This window comes from Triturus cristatus, chromosome 7 (genome assembly GCF_964204655.1).
Source record: "Triturus cristatus chromosome 7, aTriCri1.1, whole genome shotgun sequence".
In the NCBI taxonomy this organism is placed as follows: domain Eukaryota; kingdom Metazoa; phylum Chordata; class Amphibia; order Caudata; family Salamandridae; genus Triturus; species Triturus cristatus.
The window spans coordinates 710,916,137-710,932,473 of NC_140590.1; the positions used below are offsets into that span (position 1 = coordinate 710,916,137).

Genomic DNA, 16,337 nt, shown 5'->3' on the forward strand with positions numbered 1-16,337 from the left:
ATGTAAGGTGGATATCATGGCTAAGTATGCCTTGCCCTATCAGCAAGCTTTCGCCAAACCTTGTGCGATTATCGCTGTGTTTCCAGCGATAATCACACAATTGGTAGCTTGCACTCTAAATTTTATCGCATGCTATCTCCGCGATGAAATTCAGAGTTGGCCAGCGATAATTATCCTCGCGCTAAGAGCGCTGAGCGATAATTATTGCATGGCCTTGATGATATGCCCCTTAATTGGCCATGATGTAATTGATTTTGTGTTCAGAGATAAAACAAGAGCTCATAACCGTACCTGCGTTGGGTTGCCTGACCACTTCCAAAGTTGCCTGGCTGGCAAAAAGGCAGAGATCTTTGGCCGGTTTTCGACGGATGGCAGTCGCTGTCGCCGTGGCAACTCCTTGACTTTGGAGAAGCTCATGGCTTCTTTCCGCTTCACCTTGGCAGGGCCACCCACAGCGGTCGCCTTGGCAACGAAGCACCGCTGAGGCCCACTGTTCTTGGTGTGCAGCGCCTCTGCAGGAGTCAGAAGACTGGCGCCAGGGTGGCTAAGGCAGGTCTGGAGCAGCAGCGTGGAGTCCTCTACCTCAGAGCTGTAAGATGAGTCCTCATTGTCCGAAGAGCTTAGACTCGAGGTAGAACCAGAGCTGGAGGAGCTGGAGGAGCCAGAAGATGACGAAGAACCGGAGAGCCGAGTCAGGTACCTGGAAGTCACCCCATCCCCTTGGTTGCTCCGCTCCTCCTCCATGTCCGAATAGGAGCTGTGGCAGTCGCTGTCGCAGTTCAGTTCATACTGCGACGGGCCAGAGTACTTGCGCAGGGCCAAGCCCACCGGCAAGCCCGGCACATGAGTCCTGCACTTCTTGTCCTTCCCGACCAGCGGAGGGTGGGAGAAGCCCTGGCCCTGCAGCGACTGTTCAGCTTTCAAGCCGAAGTCCTTGGCACACATTAGCAGGGCTTTGCTATTTTTGGTCTTGGGAGAGGTCACGCCCTCATGGTCCAACTTGATGAGGTACTCTGCCGACCGCTTCTTTCCCATGCTCTTCCCCTCGTCGCCTTGCACCTTCTCAGCCCGTTTGACCCGCAGAGGCTTTGCTGCAGGAGCAAGGGTGGTACCCATGGTGAAGCGGGTGTAGGAATTAGCAATGCTGCTGAAGGAGTGCACGCCGAAGCCATTGCCAAAGATGGGGGCAGCCATGCTGGTCACTGGGAACGCAGCCTCCTTCACCTTCAGCCGCCGGGCACTGCCGTTTAGCTGGAAGAGGTTCTGCAGGAGGCTGGGAGTCTTGCCCCCCGCTTTCCTCTTGGTCTGGGCAACTGCTGACCAGCTCATGAGACTGCTGCTGCGATCAGCTGTCAGAAGGGACCTGCAGCCTGAGTTCACAAGATCAGCTTTACCTGTGAAATAAAGGAAGGAGTTAAAATGACACAAACTTCACATACATTACAGGACTGTTAAAGTATTTAAATAATATTAATTTTGCTATAACGCATACCACGAACGGAATATCCTCCAGATAATTAAAACTGAATGCCATTACTCGACCCAATACTACTCATTTTATCAATCATAGAAGGGTGAAGGCCCGAGTGCTCCCAGTACAGTTTAGAACATGTGGCTTTCTGGTTGTGCACAGATACCTGCATAATTAATGGTGTGAAGTTACATTTCCGCTAATCCCTAAAATCAGGAAAACAAAGAAAACAATTCAAAACGCAGGAGTCAGGAAGTTAAAACTCTGGTAGACTGCACCTTGTGGGATATATTACTTCCAGCTGTCAAGTCTCAGAAGTTCATCACCCAATATTTTTAAACTGCTTGATGGCCTATTTCCCTTGACTATTTTCAGGAGTCTCTCCCTCCCTTCCCTGTGACAAGACTGGGGCATTTGGAAATGCAGCACATTCCACTTGGTTGTCAGGTCGGAAGACAGCCTACAACTCATTTAATTACGTCATTTAAAAAAGTGTTGTGGAAGTCATTTACTCGCAAGTATCAGACAGGTGAAGCGGTCTCCAAAAGTACTTCCAATTTTGTCGCCTGGAATATTATAAATTAATCTTCCAGAAAGTAGAAAGACGCTCTGGATCCAAGTGGCCCTATTTCATTTGCAACACATTAAGCCAGTCTTTTTTTATATGTAGCTAACAGCACTTTCGATCCTGCAACTTGTAACTGAGATCTCAGATGCGTTGAAGTCTGGTGTGGCGGGTATATCTAGTCCTAGATTCCCTTGCACCCTGGGAGACAGAAATCAGCCCTACAAAGAAAAGGTCAGAACCGGAAAAGCTTCTCAAACCCTTCCTTTACCAGTATGGATTTGCACTTGGATGGTGCAAAGTATTGTTCTCTAAAAAGTCAGGACTTATTGAAGTCGGTGATGACATGGTTCTTCTTGGCAGCTGTGCAATCCCAAAAGCCACCTGGAAAACATTTCTTGGTCTCCAAATTATTCCTTGTCCTTTCTACAACTCTCCAAAATTAACCAATTATTATGAAAGGCGATGACATCCCCTCATAGTCCTTGGGGCCTGTTTAGTGTTTTGGGGACAAGGCACTCTGTTAAAATGTGGGGTGCATCCCATCCGTGAAACTGGTGGTTCTCCCGCTCTATGTGAGGTCAGGAAAGCCTAATATGTTTCTGAGGGTGGAGCCAGGCTGGCTCCATGTGGAAAACTCAGACCGAAGGGTTAGACATGGGGCCATTGGTCATCATCCACCCTATTTAGGGAAGATATTTTGACACCTGGAGGGGACGAAAAGTGAACCCAAGAAATAACCGACACATGGGAGAAAACTCCAAGGGTGTCATAGACATTTCTTTTTTGTTTTACACAAACTCCTACTTAGTGGCTTAATTTTTTTTTTAATACCTTTGCTGTGTGGCGCATTAAACTTGGCGTTAGTTTAGCAGACTGCAGTACCTTTGGCTGCTGCAGAGGGTGCTCTGCTTAAGGAGGCTCTTACAACAGCAGGGCGTTGGCACAGTGGTCGGTCTTATGCCAGGCCAGCAGAGAACATTTCTCCACTGCCCTGGTGCACTGAGGGACCAGCAACCATGCTTGAACTGCGAGCTTAGTTTGCAACCTAAAAGGGCTTGCCGGTATACAAGGTGAGGAATTTTCTAATAAACTGTTGGATCTGTAAAGACCGCTGGGATACATTAACGTTGGACATGCATACCAGGAGCACTATATTCTAAATGATTAAACTACAGGAAACCTTGGTCTCTCCTCCAGTCGCTGATCAGACGGCACAGCATTCGTCACTGCGTACTTTTGATTGGGGATACATCCACATGGTGGTCAATACTCTGTAGTACTCCTTGTGTGCTCTTTACTCCACAGCCCACTTGGCGGTTCCATTAATATATTTTATTCTGCGCGTCACTGGGCATTGCATTGGTGTCCTCTACTGGGTGACCCAGTGGCGTAACAAAACTTGACGGGGCCCCCCTGCAACGTACGTGGAGGGCCCCCCTCGGACTCTATCAGGAGCTCTCCTGCCGAAGTGCTGTGCTGAGGGGGCCGCCTGGAGCTTTGGCCCCCCCCACACCGCGGGGGCCTGTGTTACAGCCCTGTCGTGACCCACAGGATGTGCCAAGCATACTAGCCTTTCTCTGAGACCCTCTGGGTTGTCTGCATTTAGTATTAGCTACTCCACGGCCTCACCGGTATTCCATATGTGATATCTTCTACTACATGGCTGACCTTGTGCTCCATGTTAACTATACCATGTTCCGTGACATTAAGGGCGTTCTGTACGTAGTATCCTTTACTTAAGGTGTGCTACAGGTTCCTAAGGAATTGCTCCTCTGCAGCAACAACACTGAACCCATTTAGTCCTAACCAACTGGAAAATTCCTCACTTCAATTTGACAAACACACGCACACACACTTCACTTCTACACCCACTCCATGCCGCCCTTTAGTGAGAGACTTCACTCCAGAATCAAGGTACATTCAGGGATCATATTACACTTAGTACCCCTGGATGCAATATGTGTCTAATCAACCTTTATAAATCCATGGGCATTATGATCTTATCAAAGTGGCCACACATGCTTTTGAGACTCCTGTAATATGATGGAGCTGGCGCGACCTCATAGGGGTGTTCCCACATTTGCATGAGGCCCTGACCCCATACAAAAGAAGCTACACTTTTGCCCTGGAGTCGTATTACAAAAAGAACAATTGATGGACAGAATGCTGCACAATGTCAAACATTCACCCCAGTACAGAGATCTGGGCCTAAATCCATCGTTTGTTTGCTCCCCAAACCATTCCAGTTCTGACCCAGCCATATGCAAATCAGTATTGACCCTGTTCCCAATGGGAACGGTCCAGCCTGAACTGCGAATCCAGGTCCTCCCTAAGCATCCTGGGACTGGTTTCGGGGCATCACCCCTCATCAGCCAAACTAGCTTGACTCCAGTGGCATGGGGAGCACGGGACCCACGTCTGGGCATACCCGTCCCACTCGAGGGGCCAAATGCAAAAAGAACAATTGATGGACAGAATGCTGCACAATGTCAAACATGCACCCCAGTACAGAGGTCTGGGCCTACATCTATTGTTTGTATTACAGGGATTGGTGCAACAGCAGATAGGCCATCAGGAGAACCCCAAAGACCCCCACCACCTTTTGAATGTCTCTTGGCCCATTTCCAGAGAAAGGCACTGCTGCTGTTTCAAGCCTGTCACTCCGTCTTTCACTGATGCACTCTCACTAGCACTGGTGCTATCGCTCTCACTAGTACTGCTGCTATCAACCTCACTAGTACTGGTGCTATCACTCTTACTAGTACTGGTGCTTTCACCCTCACTAGGACTGGTGCTATCAGAATGTGCACCTGCACTGTGGAGGGTGCATTGTTTCCAGAATCAGATGCATGGTCTCTACACCGGGTGCGCCCAATAAGGGTATTCTGTGGGGCTCAGAGGGACAGTGCTGCAGATATGTAATATTGGAAGAGGATCTACGGGTATCCCAATGAACCCCCACAGGATGAAATAACAGCGATTTCCCCCCAAGATGCCATCTGAACAGTCCTGTTTTTTTGGCAAGCACCACTTAGCTTGCTTGAAATCTTAAGATCATAAAAACAGCTAGAAAACCCCCAAGACCATAAAGTGCTGCAAAAAAATCAGAAATTGGTAAAGGTGGCCTCCACACACGGCGTCAGCTGGTTGCTATGGGTATACTGACCCTCTGTTTCCGTGAGTCCATTACCGTATGAATCGACTACGTACCAGGCCTTTCCTTGATCGCCACCTTCTTGGGTGTGGCCTTGGGTTGTTCAGGGGCTTCTCTTCCTTCGGGTAACTGGCTCTCGGGGCCGTCACTGGTAGGTGGAAGACAGCCAGAGGACCTCTTCGTTCGGCGGGAACCGGCAGCCACTAAGAGTGCAGGTGAGGGTTCTGTGCCTGTAAGTAGAGCACCAGAGACAGAAGTTACATTTGGTAGCTCCTAGAGGCAATTTGGTTACGAGAGAGTGGTACAGAATTGCTTTCATTGACTCACTAGCGCCTACTAGCTCCGCTCCTCATCACCATGTCATCAAAACTCTAAGCCAGTCAGGGTCCCGGTGAAGTCACAGTAATATTGATGGGACCTCCTGCTTCCCATTACCCCAACCCCCCCCCCCCCCCCCCCATTGCTGCTGTCTGATCTGCCACATCTTTCGGGTCTCACTGGTTCCCAGAGAGGCTGGTCTTGTTGGTTTCAGTGGCCTGTTTCCTTTCCTCCTGTCCTTTAACGGAGCCTTGCTCCTTTCCAACACCCCTGCCCTCTCACGCACGCTCACACCTTCTTCCTTCCTCGTCACGGATTCAGACTCACCCGCTACCCTGCTAGTCTCCCTGCAGGTTTTTATGATCCCGTGAGTCTCCCCTGCCCAGGGTCTGCCCCCCTTCCTCACCCTGAGCGGGACTCACATTTGATAGTGTAATCCGCTGGCAGCAGGCGGATGTTGAGCAGCGAGATTCTCCCCGTGTCACCGTCGTCGAACGCCACCACCACAGAGTTGGCCTCTTCGTCCTCGTCGCTGGAAGAGCCTGGTTGAGAAAATAAATGAGATTGGGTGAAACAATTGGCCACATATTTCAGAAAAAACAGGGGAGGTCTTCCAGAACTTAAGAAGCGAGTCTTGCCGCAGCCAGCTTGGGGCAGCAGAGATCCCTGCACACACCTGAAGGGTGACAAGCGCAGAGGCTTGCCACAACTCTGCCCCCGGGGGGGGGGGCTACAGAGATCCCTGCACACACCTGAAGGGTGACAAGCGCAGAGGCTTGCCACATGCCACAACTCTGTCTCCCGGGTGTGGGGAGGGGGGGGGGGGAGGCTGCGGGGTTGTTGACACTGTGAGGAGGCCCCTCGCGCCCACGCCGACAAGGAGCGCGCGCGGGCCGAGGCTACGCAGCACAGCTGGATGGAGGGTGAGTGGCCTCGGGCCCCGCGCGCGGCGCCCCACGTGGGCTGCCACGGCTGGTGGCGGCCTGCCACGGCGGCCTCCGCCAGCCGGAGCCCGTCAGGCTAATGGAGCCTACGATCAAACACGAGTGTTTGCCCAGCGACCGAGGAGGCCAGATCTCATCAGCCAGTAATTAGACAATACGCCGCGTTCCGCTTACAGGGCAGAATGGCTTCACTTCCTCCGACGAGGCAAATGTGCCGCTAATCAGAAGATACCGAGCCAAAGCAAACAGTCGTGACACGCCGCAGGCCATATTTAACAGTAAGGGTTGGCAGGCTCTGGCCCTGCCTCGGACGCGCGTCTAGGCGCCCCTAGCGCGTTTCTTCCATAGGAGAAAGGCATCACGTATTTTAACACCTTCCTGGACACCTGTAGTAGAATCTAGGATGAAAAGGCCGCGACACTGTTGCACTATTGCGACAACTCTCCTTGAAATACCCAAATGTACCCGCGTGTGTATCTCAGTCATTCTACCTGTCCAGGGGTTTAGACGCAACGTTGGACTGGCTTGTCGCGCACCCTGGCACTATAAAACGGTCGGAGTGAAGGGTCGGTGTATGGAACTGTTTTGGTGCTGTCACGACCCAGTGGACCAAAAAGGGGCCCACACGTTGCAGGCCATCTACAAACGCCAGAGTGCTGGCAAGCCGGTTCAACTTTGGTTAGAAGCAAGGAGAATGCAGGGCTTTAACTGGGTCCCAGGGTCCCAGCCCGGCAGTGATTAAAAACTGATTTTCAAACGTGTCATTACTATTTACTGCCTATTTTTCCCAAACCCATCACAGCCTTAATACTAACACATACATCAAGAGCCACACATTGGAATTCAAGAACAATCGTAAACAAAAGAGCAGATTAAAGAGAAAACGACAGAGAGGCGACATTAGAGCCGGCAATGATTGGAACCAGGAGAGGGGCGGCATTTATGAAACATGACGGACGGCTCTTGGCGCAGTGTATGACGGATCCCAGCACAGTGCCATCCGGGGCCTGCTCCGGATTAAACCAGGAGACGGACTAGTCCCTTTTCTGGCATAGCTGAGCTCTGATCTGCGGCCAGAGAGAGGGCGCATGCGCGCCAACACACAAGGCGCCTGGCAACAAACATAAAACACAAAATAATCCTCCACACATGTGTTGTCTTCCTTAGATGTGAACTGAGAAACGGAAGGATATTTTCTTGAACGCCAGCATTTTCTCGGCCTTGGCACAGGTTGGAAGCTGGAAAGGGAGATATGGGCGAAGAGTGAACAGACCCTAGTGCATTTGCAAGAGAATTTGTAATGGCTCCAGCAGCAACTGACAGAGAGGATTCCTTTACGCTTTTCCACAAGGTGAGCAATCCTCGGGATGGGCTCTTCCATTAAATGATAAGACTCAGTCCCTACTAGTAAGGGACTGGTGGGATTTAGGCAGAGGCGCAACTAGAGCCAAATTTCGGGGGGGGGGGGGGGGGGCTGAGCAAAAATTTCGGGGGGGGGGGGCTGAACTTTAAGCAATAGGCAGAGTGGAGTGGAGCTGCAGGGGCTCTTAGAAGGGGTGAAACAACAGCGAGGCCTCATTAACATGCAAATAGTCTTTTAAAGACCTGTGAAGGGTTCGGGTGCGGCTGCTTTTTTGCCCGGGAAGGTGTCTCATCCCGGGCTGCCACACACGAGGGGGGGGGGGGGGCAGGCTGGAGGCCTTTGAGTCCAATGGGTGTTGCGCGCCTGGATTTAGGTCACTTGCTGGTACCTAGATTCACGAAAAACGTGTGTGCTGGAGGATCCAGACCCGGCCCCCCTCCATGCAGTTTCAGTGGATTCGTATATTGGTGACATTAGCAGGGCAGACTAGCGTAAATTTGGAAGACTGCACTCCATCAGATGCTGTAGCCCTGAAGATGGCATATGGAGGTTGAGACTTGGCTGAAGACAAACACTTAACATCTTTTTGTAAAGCGCACGTTCACCTGTAGGTATCTTGACGCTGATTAACAGATGTTTATTGTTACCCAAGTCAATGGTACTCACTTGTGCAGCATACTCGGAAGAATCGCTTTTTAAAGGCTTTGACACACTGGCAGCAGAGGCCTAAATTGGCTAATACATAGCAGCAAGCAAGGTGCCTGACAGATACCGCCTCTGACCGGTTTACAGCTACTGCCCGGCAACAGGTGGCACATCAAGTTTCGGCCTCGAGGCCCCCTCCTCCTTGGGCTTAATTATGCCCCGGAGACCACCACCTCTCTGGGGATTATTTTTAATAAGGCAGGGGGCAGCTCAGACCCCCTCCCAGCCCTGGGGACCACCAACTCCCCAGGGCTAAATACACAGAAATGGGGGGCCCTCACGGACCCCCGCACCCTTGGGACCACCACCTCTTGGGGGCTTTCTTTTTTTTTAGGACGGGGGCCGCACAGCCCCCTTCCCAAGCTGGTCTCAGCCCCAGGGGCCAACACCTCCTGTGGCCTAATTTTAATAAGGCAAGGGGCAGCTCAGACCCCCACACGCAGCCCTGGGGACCACCACCTCCCCAGGGCTAAAAACAACTAAATGGGGGGCCTTGCGGACCCCCTGCACCCCTAGGACCATTAACTCTTTGAGGCTTTCTTTTTTTTAGAAGGAGGGGAGCTGCATAGCCCCTTCCCAGGCCGTTCTCCCCGGGCCATCTTCCCGGGCAGTCCCTTGAAAATCAAAGGAGCGGCGCAGTGCACCACCCTCCTGGAGCCATACATGGCCCTGGGGACATCCACCCCCTCCCCAAGGCTGGCTCCTGCTATGTCCCGGGGTGCCCACTTCCAGGACATAGCTGTTTCCTTTAGCTTGGCAGGAGCTCACACACCCACTCAGAGACACACTTACATACGAATGCACCTACCCACAGATCCATTCAACCACTCCTTCAGCCGCTCGCAGACCCACAGACTCACACACCCATTCACAAACTCACTGGGACACACGCACCCACTCACAGATCCACTCAGACACTCATGCACCTACTCAGACCCACTCAGAGACTCTTGCACTCTCTCAAAGACCCACTCAGACACTCATCCACCCACTCGCAGACCCACTCACACTCGTTCCTATTAACAAACCCACTCAGAACTCGTGGAACCACTCACAGATCCACTCAGAGTGTCACACACCCACTCACAGACACTCAGAGACTCACATAACCAATCAAATACCCACTCAGGCACTCACACACCCTCTCACTCACTCACCCACTCAGAGCCTCATCCATCCACTCACAGACCTTCAAAAAAACTCATGCACCCTGTCACAGACCCAGTCAGAGACTCACACACCAACTTACAGACCGACTCAGACACTCATGCATCCAGTCACAGATGCACTCTGATACTCATGCACTCACAGACCTACTCAGAGACTCATGCACTCACTCACAGACCCACTCAGAGAATCATGTACTCACTCACAGACCCACTCATGCACCCACTCACAGACCCACTTAGACACTCATGCACCTACTCACAGACCTACTCAGATATTCACACCCACTGACAGACCCACTCACAGACGTACAGAGACACTCATGCACTCACTCACACACTCACTGTCAAAGGTTAGCGGTTACATTTAGGAAATAAAATTTTAAAAAACATAGAAATTCACTTAAAAAAACCAAAGGGTACAGGGACAGTATAGCTACGAAATAGAATTAAAAAAACCTTAGAAATTCACTGCAAAAAAACAAAGTTACAGGGACGTTATAGTTAGGCTCATATTTCACTCGCACAAAACCAGTGAAATTCCGTAGTTATAGTTAGCTGAGCTAACTATAACATATACCCCACAATGCTCTGCTTATGACCTCTGTTTATTAGCTGAATATTTCAATAATCTTCTCTGTTTTGACTTGGAAAGCTTCTAATATTGTCCCTGTTTCGGAGCAGAATGTTTCTTATGTTTCCTATGTGCTGCTTTCATGAACTCCAACAAGGTACCTGCTGGTACACATGATGTTTCTATACAATTCATGTACTTACAGGAAACCCACATTTTGAAGGTGCACAGAGTTTTCAGAATATGGTGTGAACATTAAGATCACTCGGATTTCGTTTCCTTTTGGTTTCAGGCTGCCCACAGTCATCATTTACTGGCTTATCCGCAGTTAGACAGGTGAAAGCAGAGGCAACACAGCACTCACCTCTCACAACATTCCCCGGGTACAGGCAGCGAGACTTCTGGCTCCAGTAGGCACACACCCGGGTGCCTCGCGGGAGAGCTCGGACTGACTGAGGTTTGATGTCAAGCACCTGGGGAGAAGAGAAGGAGCGAGGTAAGTGCTGACTTCTGCACATGATAGCGGAAGTCCCTGAATACCGTTACATGTTCCTCAAAAAGCGCAATGCCATAGCTTTTGCAGCACATCTCGGAAAGTCTTTTTTTCATGGCCATACATTTTGTTGAATTCCTTTTACTACTCAGTGACAAAGGGAAGAAGAAAGAGAGAGTGTGTGTGTATGTGTGCACGCACGCTTTGTCGATGTGAACATTTCTTTAGGCACTCTCCGCAATATTAATTTACCTGTGGCCCAGACTACAATACACTGTTCAACCTTTACTTACTTTTCACGGAAGAGAACTAATTATACCAAGCATAATGACAGAGGGGAGAAGCCGGGTTTGATACTTTCATTATCAAAATGCTTTGTCATTCTTAGAAAGTTTTTGGCTGGTGAGAAGGGGATAACACTGAGACTGGGTATCCCATTAGATGAAGCCCATAATCCATTGAAATGACGAAGACCGGTTAAAGGGGATGCATCTTCCCACCAAAATATGGGGTCTGAAACCCATAAATGATAATCAAATTGTCATTTTGAGGCATTCTAAAGCCATAAACAACAAAATCCAAATGGATGATAAGTATATAGGTGTTGGACAATCTAGAACAATATATTAGTTATGTCTGGCACTTTAAGTTGGTAATGAATGTATTTTGAATTAGATTCCATAAATCTTGTTCTTCAATAAGTGTGTGAGGCCTGTTCTTAGGTTCCCTGGGCAATCACAGGTACTAGGAAATATGACGGTGAATACTGCTGTCCCCAAACCCCCTAGTTAAACAGTGGAAGGAGACACACTAAAATCTCTCAAGGTTTCAGAATGCAGATGGCTAGTTCTTTCCATAGCTTTGTGATTCATCTGACGGGGTCTACTGGGAATCGGTAGTCAGGTTCTCATGACCATGGCAGAAGGCCAGTTACGGACTGAACTGTATAATGTCAACACAGGAATATTGTGCTAAATTTTGTTGACCGACTGGGGAACACAGGGTACTTTGTCCCCCCACTGGACCCACATGTTTCACCTGTTGTAACTATAAACTATAAACTACCAAACCTCAAGATATGATCACGTCCCACTGGCAGTGGACTTAGGGTAGCATGGCTGCAATTTTAACACTAACATACAGAACTACCCTAATGCAACCATCATACGTGGCCAGCTTTACTTCTTCCCACCATAGGAAAAAATTAATAGAACTTACCGCCTCCTGCAGAAGCTGCTCTAGTGAATAGATCCTCTGTCGATTTCCACGTTCCCCCTCGATAACAATGCTGTAACTGAATAGGGTCAAGAAGCATAAAACTGGTCAACTTACTATAAATTTTATAAAGACAGCATGACTTTACAAAGACAGATGCTGCTTATGTAGAACACCGCTGTGATTAGCTCATCTGCTTGTGACTTTCAATCGACATATATAAGTTACGGGGGGGGGGGGGTAGGGGAGTAGAGTGGCTACTCAAGCACAGAGAAGGGTGCATAATCATTTACGCACATGTCTGGAATGCTGTTATACATGTGCGGAGAGGAAGGGTGAGCTAACTGCTCAGTATACATTGGGGTCATATGCACAGAGCGAAATGCCTGCGAACAACTCTCTTCCTGGTGGAAATACAGTTATAATTGTGGAAGGGTGTATAGTTATGTTAGCACGGAGCAAACAGAGAAGTGAACCTCTCTATATGCAACAGATGGTGTGGTCAGGTGTGCAATGAGGAAGAATCAGTTGGGCGAGAGGTTATACATTCTCAGAAAGGAAGGGTAAGCAAGTGTCTCCCTCTCTTTTGACATTAATCATTTGTAAATCGCTCTGATGCCCGCTTGGGTCATGTTCCCGCTATACAAAAATGATATAAATAAAATAGGCTTAGCCTTAGCCCAGTAGTGTAGTTCCACATTCACAGGGGAGGACAAGATTGAGGTTCCTTACAAGTTAGAAGCATGGTTACATGTTTGAAGAGAGAAAGGCAAGTATACAGCTCTATAAATGTCAAAACGAACGATTAGGCATGTATGGAAGGTGAGTTTGAGCAAATAGATTCTTACCAGTTGAGAAATTATTAGGACTACAGAGACAGTAAGGAGTGAGGAACTAAATGGCTTACTTACCACTAGGAGCAGTTTTGCAGCTTGAAGATGTTTCTAGCTTCACCTGTGACCCACCCTCCTCCCCAGAAATGGGAGGTAACACAAGCAGGATCAGACAGTAACCACACCAGAAAGGAAAGAGATAAAGAATCCAAAGATGGCAGCTATGCACAGAAACATCCCAGGCACCATCTGAGGTCACACAGGGGATAGACATACCACCAAATGGTGGTGCCCAAAAGAGAGAAAGAAAAGACAATTCTGGACCCAACCACTAGATGGCAGAATAATGCACAGCATCTGAATCCAGAAAACTCTTCAAGCTGCAAAACTACTCCTACTGGTAATCCTTTTCTGAATTTAACATGCTGTGCATGACATTACATATCGGTATCCCTTCTTATGGGCTGGTTGGGATGAAATAAGGAAGTATTAGCAAACAGGTGTTGTAGTACCTTTTGTCCCACCTGTGCTTCTTTGTTCATTTGAATGTGCACACAATCATGCTTTGCAAAGGTGTGTGTGTTGGTGCCCATGTTGCTGCTGCGTAGATTGCATCCATTGTCAATTTGTCAGGAAGGCAAGTGTTGCATCCTTCTTCTGTGTTGAATGCGCTCTTGGACGTGCGGGCAGTGCTATTCCTGCCTTGGAATAGCAAGTTGCATTGTTTCTACAATCCATCTCGAAATTGTCCCCTTGGTCGCAGGAATACCCTTGGTTGCTCTTGCTAAGGAGCCAAACAACTGGTTTCCCTCACAAAACCTTTTAGTTTCTTCCAGGTAGTATATTATGGCCCTCCTTACATCCAATGTGTGTGGAGCTCTTTCTGTCTGTTTTCACTTTTGGCAGGAACTGTGGGTTAGTTCTGAGAACCACCTTGTCCTTGTGTATTTGATGGTATGGTTCCTGTATTTTTGGAGCCTGCAGTTTGCTTACCCTGCATAGCGATTTAATTGCAATTAGAAACACTGTCTTGAGCTTTAGTGATTTTAGATCTGTCGTATGCATAGGTCCCAAGGGTGTTGTCATTAAATGCATCAGCACAGTATTCAGGTTCCACAATGGTGCTGGAAATGATCTTGTAGGAGCAACTCTTTTTTCCCCCTTCTAGAAATCTTTTCATCACTGTATATGTGAAGTAGCTGTTAAATGACGTGCCCCTAGTGTACGCTACTATTGCTGCCAGTTTACCTTTTAGGATGAATGTGCCAGTCCGCTATCTAGCAGATGAGTAAGATACATTAACACCGTTTCCTGTTTTGTCCTTTCCTGCATATATCTGTTATTTGTGCACCAGTGAATGTATCTTTTCCATTTTGCTGCATAGCATTTGCGTGTAGTTACTCTCCGTGCCTGCTTAAGTATTTCCATTGGTCTGGGCAGCAGCTGGAGGTGTCCAAACGATTAGTATTCAGGAGCCAGGCTGCTAGGCTGAGTGTTGCTGGTTCTGATTGGTATACTCTCCCCTCTTACATTGATAACAGATCTCTGGACATCTCTAGTAGGTCCTAATACCAAGTTTGTCTGGCCCATTGTAGTGCTATGGGAAGCGTTCCTGGTTGTCACAGTGTTGGCATTTTGCGTTCTTTGCTGTTGCGAACACATCTACGTCTGGTCTCCTCCAGACTCTGAATAATTTCTCTATTGTCTGATGTTTCAGTTCCCATTCATGGGAGCTGCTTTCTTTCCTGCTTAGTCTCACCTTTGTGTTTTCCTTTCCTGGTAAGTGGACTGTTCGCAGTCTGATATTCCTTAGTATTGCCTATTGCCATATCTCCTGGGCTAATTTTCTCATGGTGAATGATTTTGTTCCTCCCTGTTTGTTGAGATAAACCACCGTTGTTGAGTTGTCTGTTTGTATTAATACAGTTTGAACTGTGATGTGTGTCTGGGTTGCCTTCAGTTCTAGGAGAAGAGTTTTTATTTCCAAGTAGTGTACATGTTTCAACACCTCTGTGCTGTTCCATTGTCCACGCACCTTCAGGTTGCCTGTGTGTGCTCCCTAATCCTTGTCGGATGCATCTGTTGTGATGAACACCGTTGGGAGTTGTTGCCTGGAATGGTCTCCCTAATGTCACATTTTTGGATTTCCACCATTGTGCTTCCATTTTGTACCTTTGCTGTGACAACCACTAGATCCTCCCAACTCATGGTGGATTGTTACCAATTGTTGCACATCTATTCCTGGGAAGGTTGCATGTGTAATCTTGCATGTGTAATTAATGGTATGCATGATGCCATCATACCCATTGTTTTTTCATGACTGTCCTTACAGTCAGAGACTGCCCTTTCTGGAATAGGTGACTTTACCCTCCTATGGATAGGGTATGCTCGTGCTGTACTTGAATTCAGGGTCACCTCAGGAACCCTTTTTCCTGTTCCAGTTGTGGTGACGATTTTTCGTAGTTTATGGAGAAACCCAGTCATTCTAAGGTTTTGATTACTGTTTGAATGTGTCTGACATTTTTGTTTTGATTTCGCCTTTACTAGCCAGTTGTCTAGGTATGGATATAAGTGTATTGCTTTCCTTAGATATGCTACGACTACTGCGAGGCACTTTGTAAAGTCCCTTGGTCCTGACTTCAGGCATGTGTATGCAACATTTCGGCCTTCTTGCATGACTGCCTTGGCCTTCCTGATCAGGCTGTTATACATGGTGAGGTCATCTGGCAGCAATGGCCTTGAGGGGTAGTTTTCGAACCCTTTTTCCATGACTCATCGTCAAACACTCCTGCACCTTCAACTTCCTCACGTTCAAAGAACTCTTCCTCGGGTTCCTCTTCCTGGAGCTGTGGTGTTGGCGGAGCCTCCAAGAAAGAGTCCTCCTCTTCGGCGTCGAGGGCTGTTGAAAGTTTTGTTGGGATTTGAAATTCCCGTAAGGAATTGTCAAACTGCCTTTTTCATTGAAGAAGTGCTGCCATTTCTGCTTCCAGTCTTCGCTTCTTCCTTTTGACCTCTTACGCCTTTTCGGAATCAAGCATTGATGAAGGTCTTTTCTTCGGCATCGGCGGCTCAGTCGTCTCTGAAGGTTTGACATTTTCCTTCACGCCCTCTTGATCTGATGGGATTGTTGAGTCTTTCGGTGTTTTGCCAGCATTGGTATTCCTTGGCTGGGATCCGTGGGTTTACTTCGCTCTTGGCTGACCTTCGGTCAATGTTTTCTTCAACGCAGAGGCTGCCTTGTGGGACTTCTTGTCCGAGGATTCAGGCTCAGGGTCTTTCGGTAGTTTTGTTACCTTTTGGGTCTTCTTTTCTGTGTCCTTTGGCCCTTTCTTTTCCGCCTGCCTCTTTTCGGCGTTACAACAAACAAATGATGGACGGAATGCTGACAATGCAGACATTCTCCCCCAGTCAAGAGATCTGGGTTAAATCCATCGTTCTTTTGCCCACTACGCCACCCCAGTTCAGACATGGCCATATGCAAATCAGTCTTGACCCTGTGCCTCTTGGGAACAGTCCAGCCCGAACTGCCAAGC

At 48.5% G+C, this 16,337-nt stretch overlaps 1 protein-coding gene across 5 annotated transcripts in view; it reads right to left on the reverse strand.

The window, feature by feature from the left end:
• BAHCC1 (BAH domain and coiled-coil containing 1) overlaps positions 1 to 16,337 on the reverse strand; it is a 411,074-nt gene that overhangs the window by 14,334 nt on the left and 380,403 nt on the right. For all 5 annotated transcript variants that reach the window (XM_085617382.1, XM_085617383.1, XM_085617381.1 and 2 more), the window contains 5 exons: positions 11,975 to 12,050; positions 10,628 to 10,736; positions 5,934 to 6,053; positions 5,250 to 5,423; positions 292 to 1,394 (listed from right to left, as the gene is read on the reverse strand). In XM_085617382.1, coding sequence (XP_085473508.1) covers positions 292 to 1,394; positions 5,250 to 5,423; positions 5,934 to 6,053; positions 10,628 to 10,736; positions 11,975 to 12,050 — 1,582 coding nt within the window. The remainder of the gene's footprint in view (positions 1 to 291; positions 1,395 to 5,249; positions 5,424 to 5,933; positions 6,054 to 10,627; positions 10,737 to 11,974; positions 12,051 to 16,337) is intronic.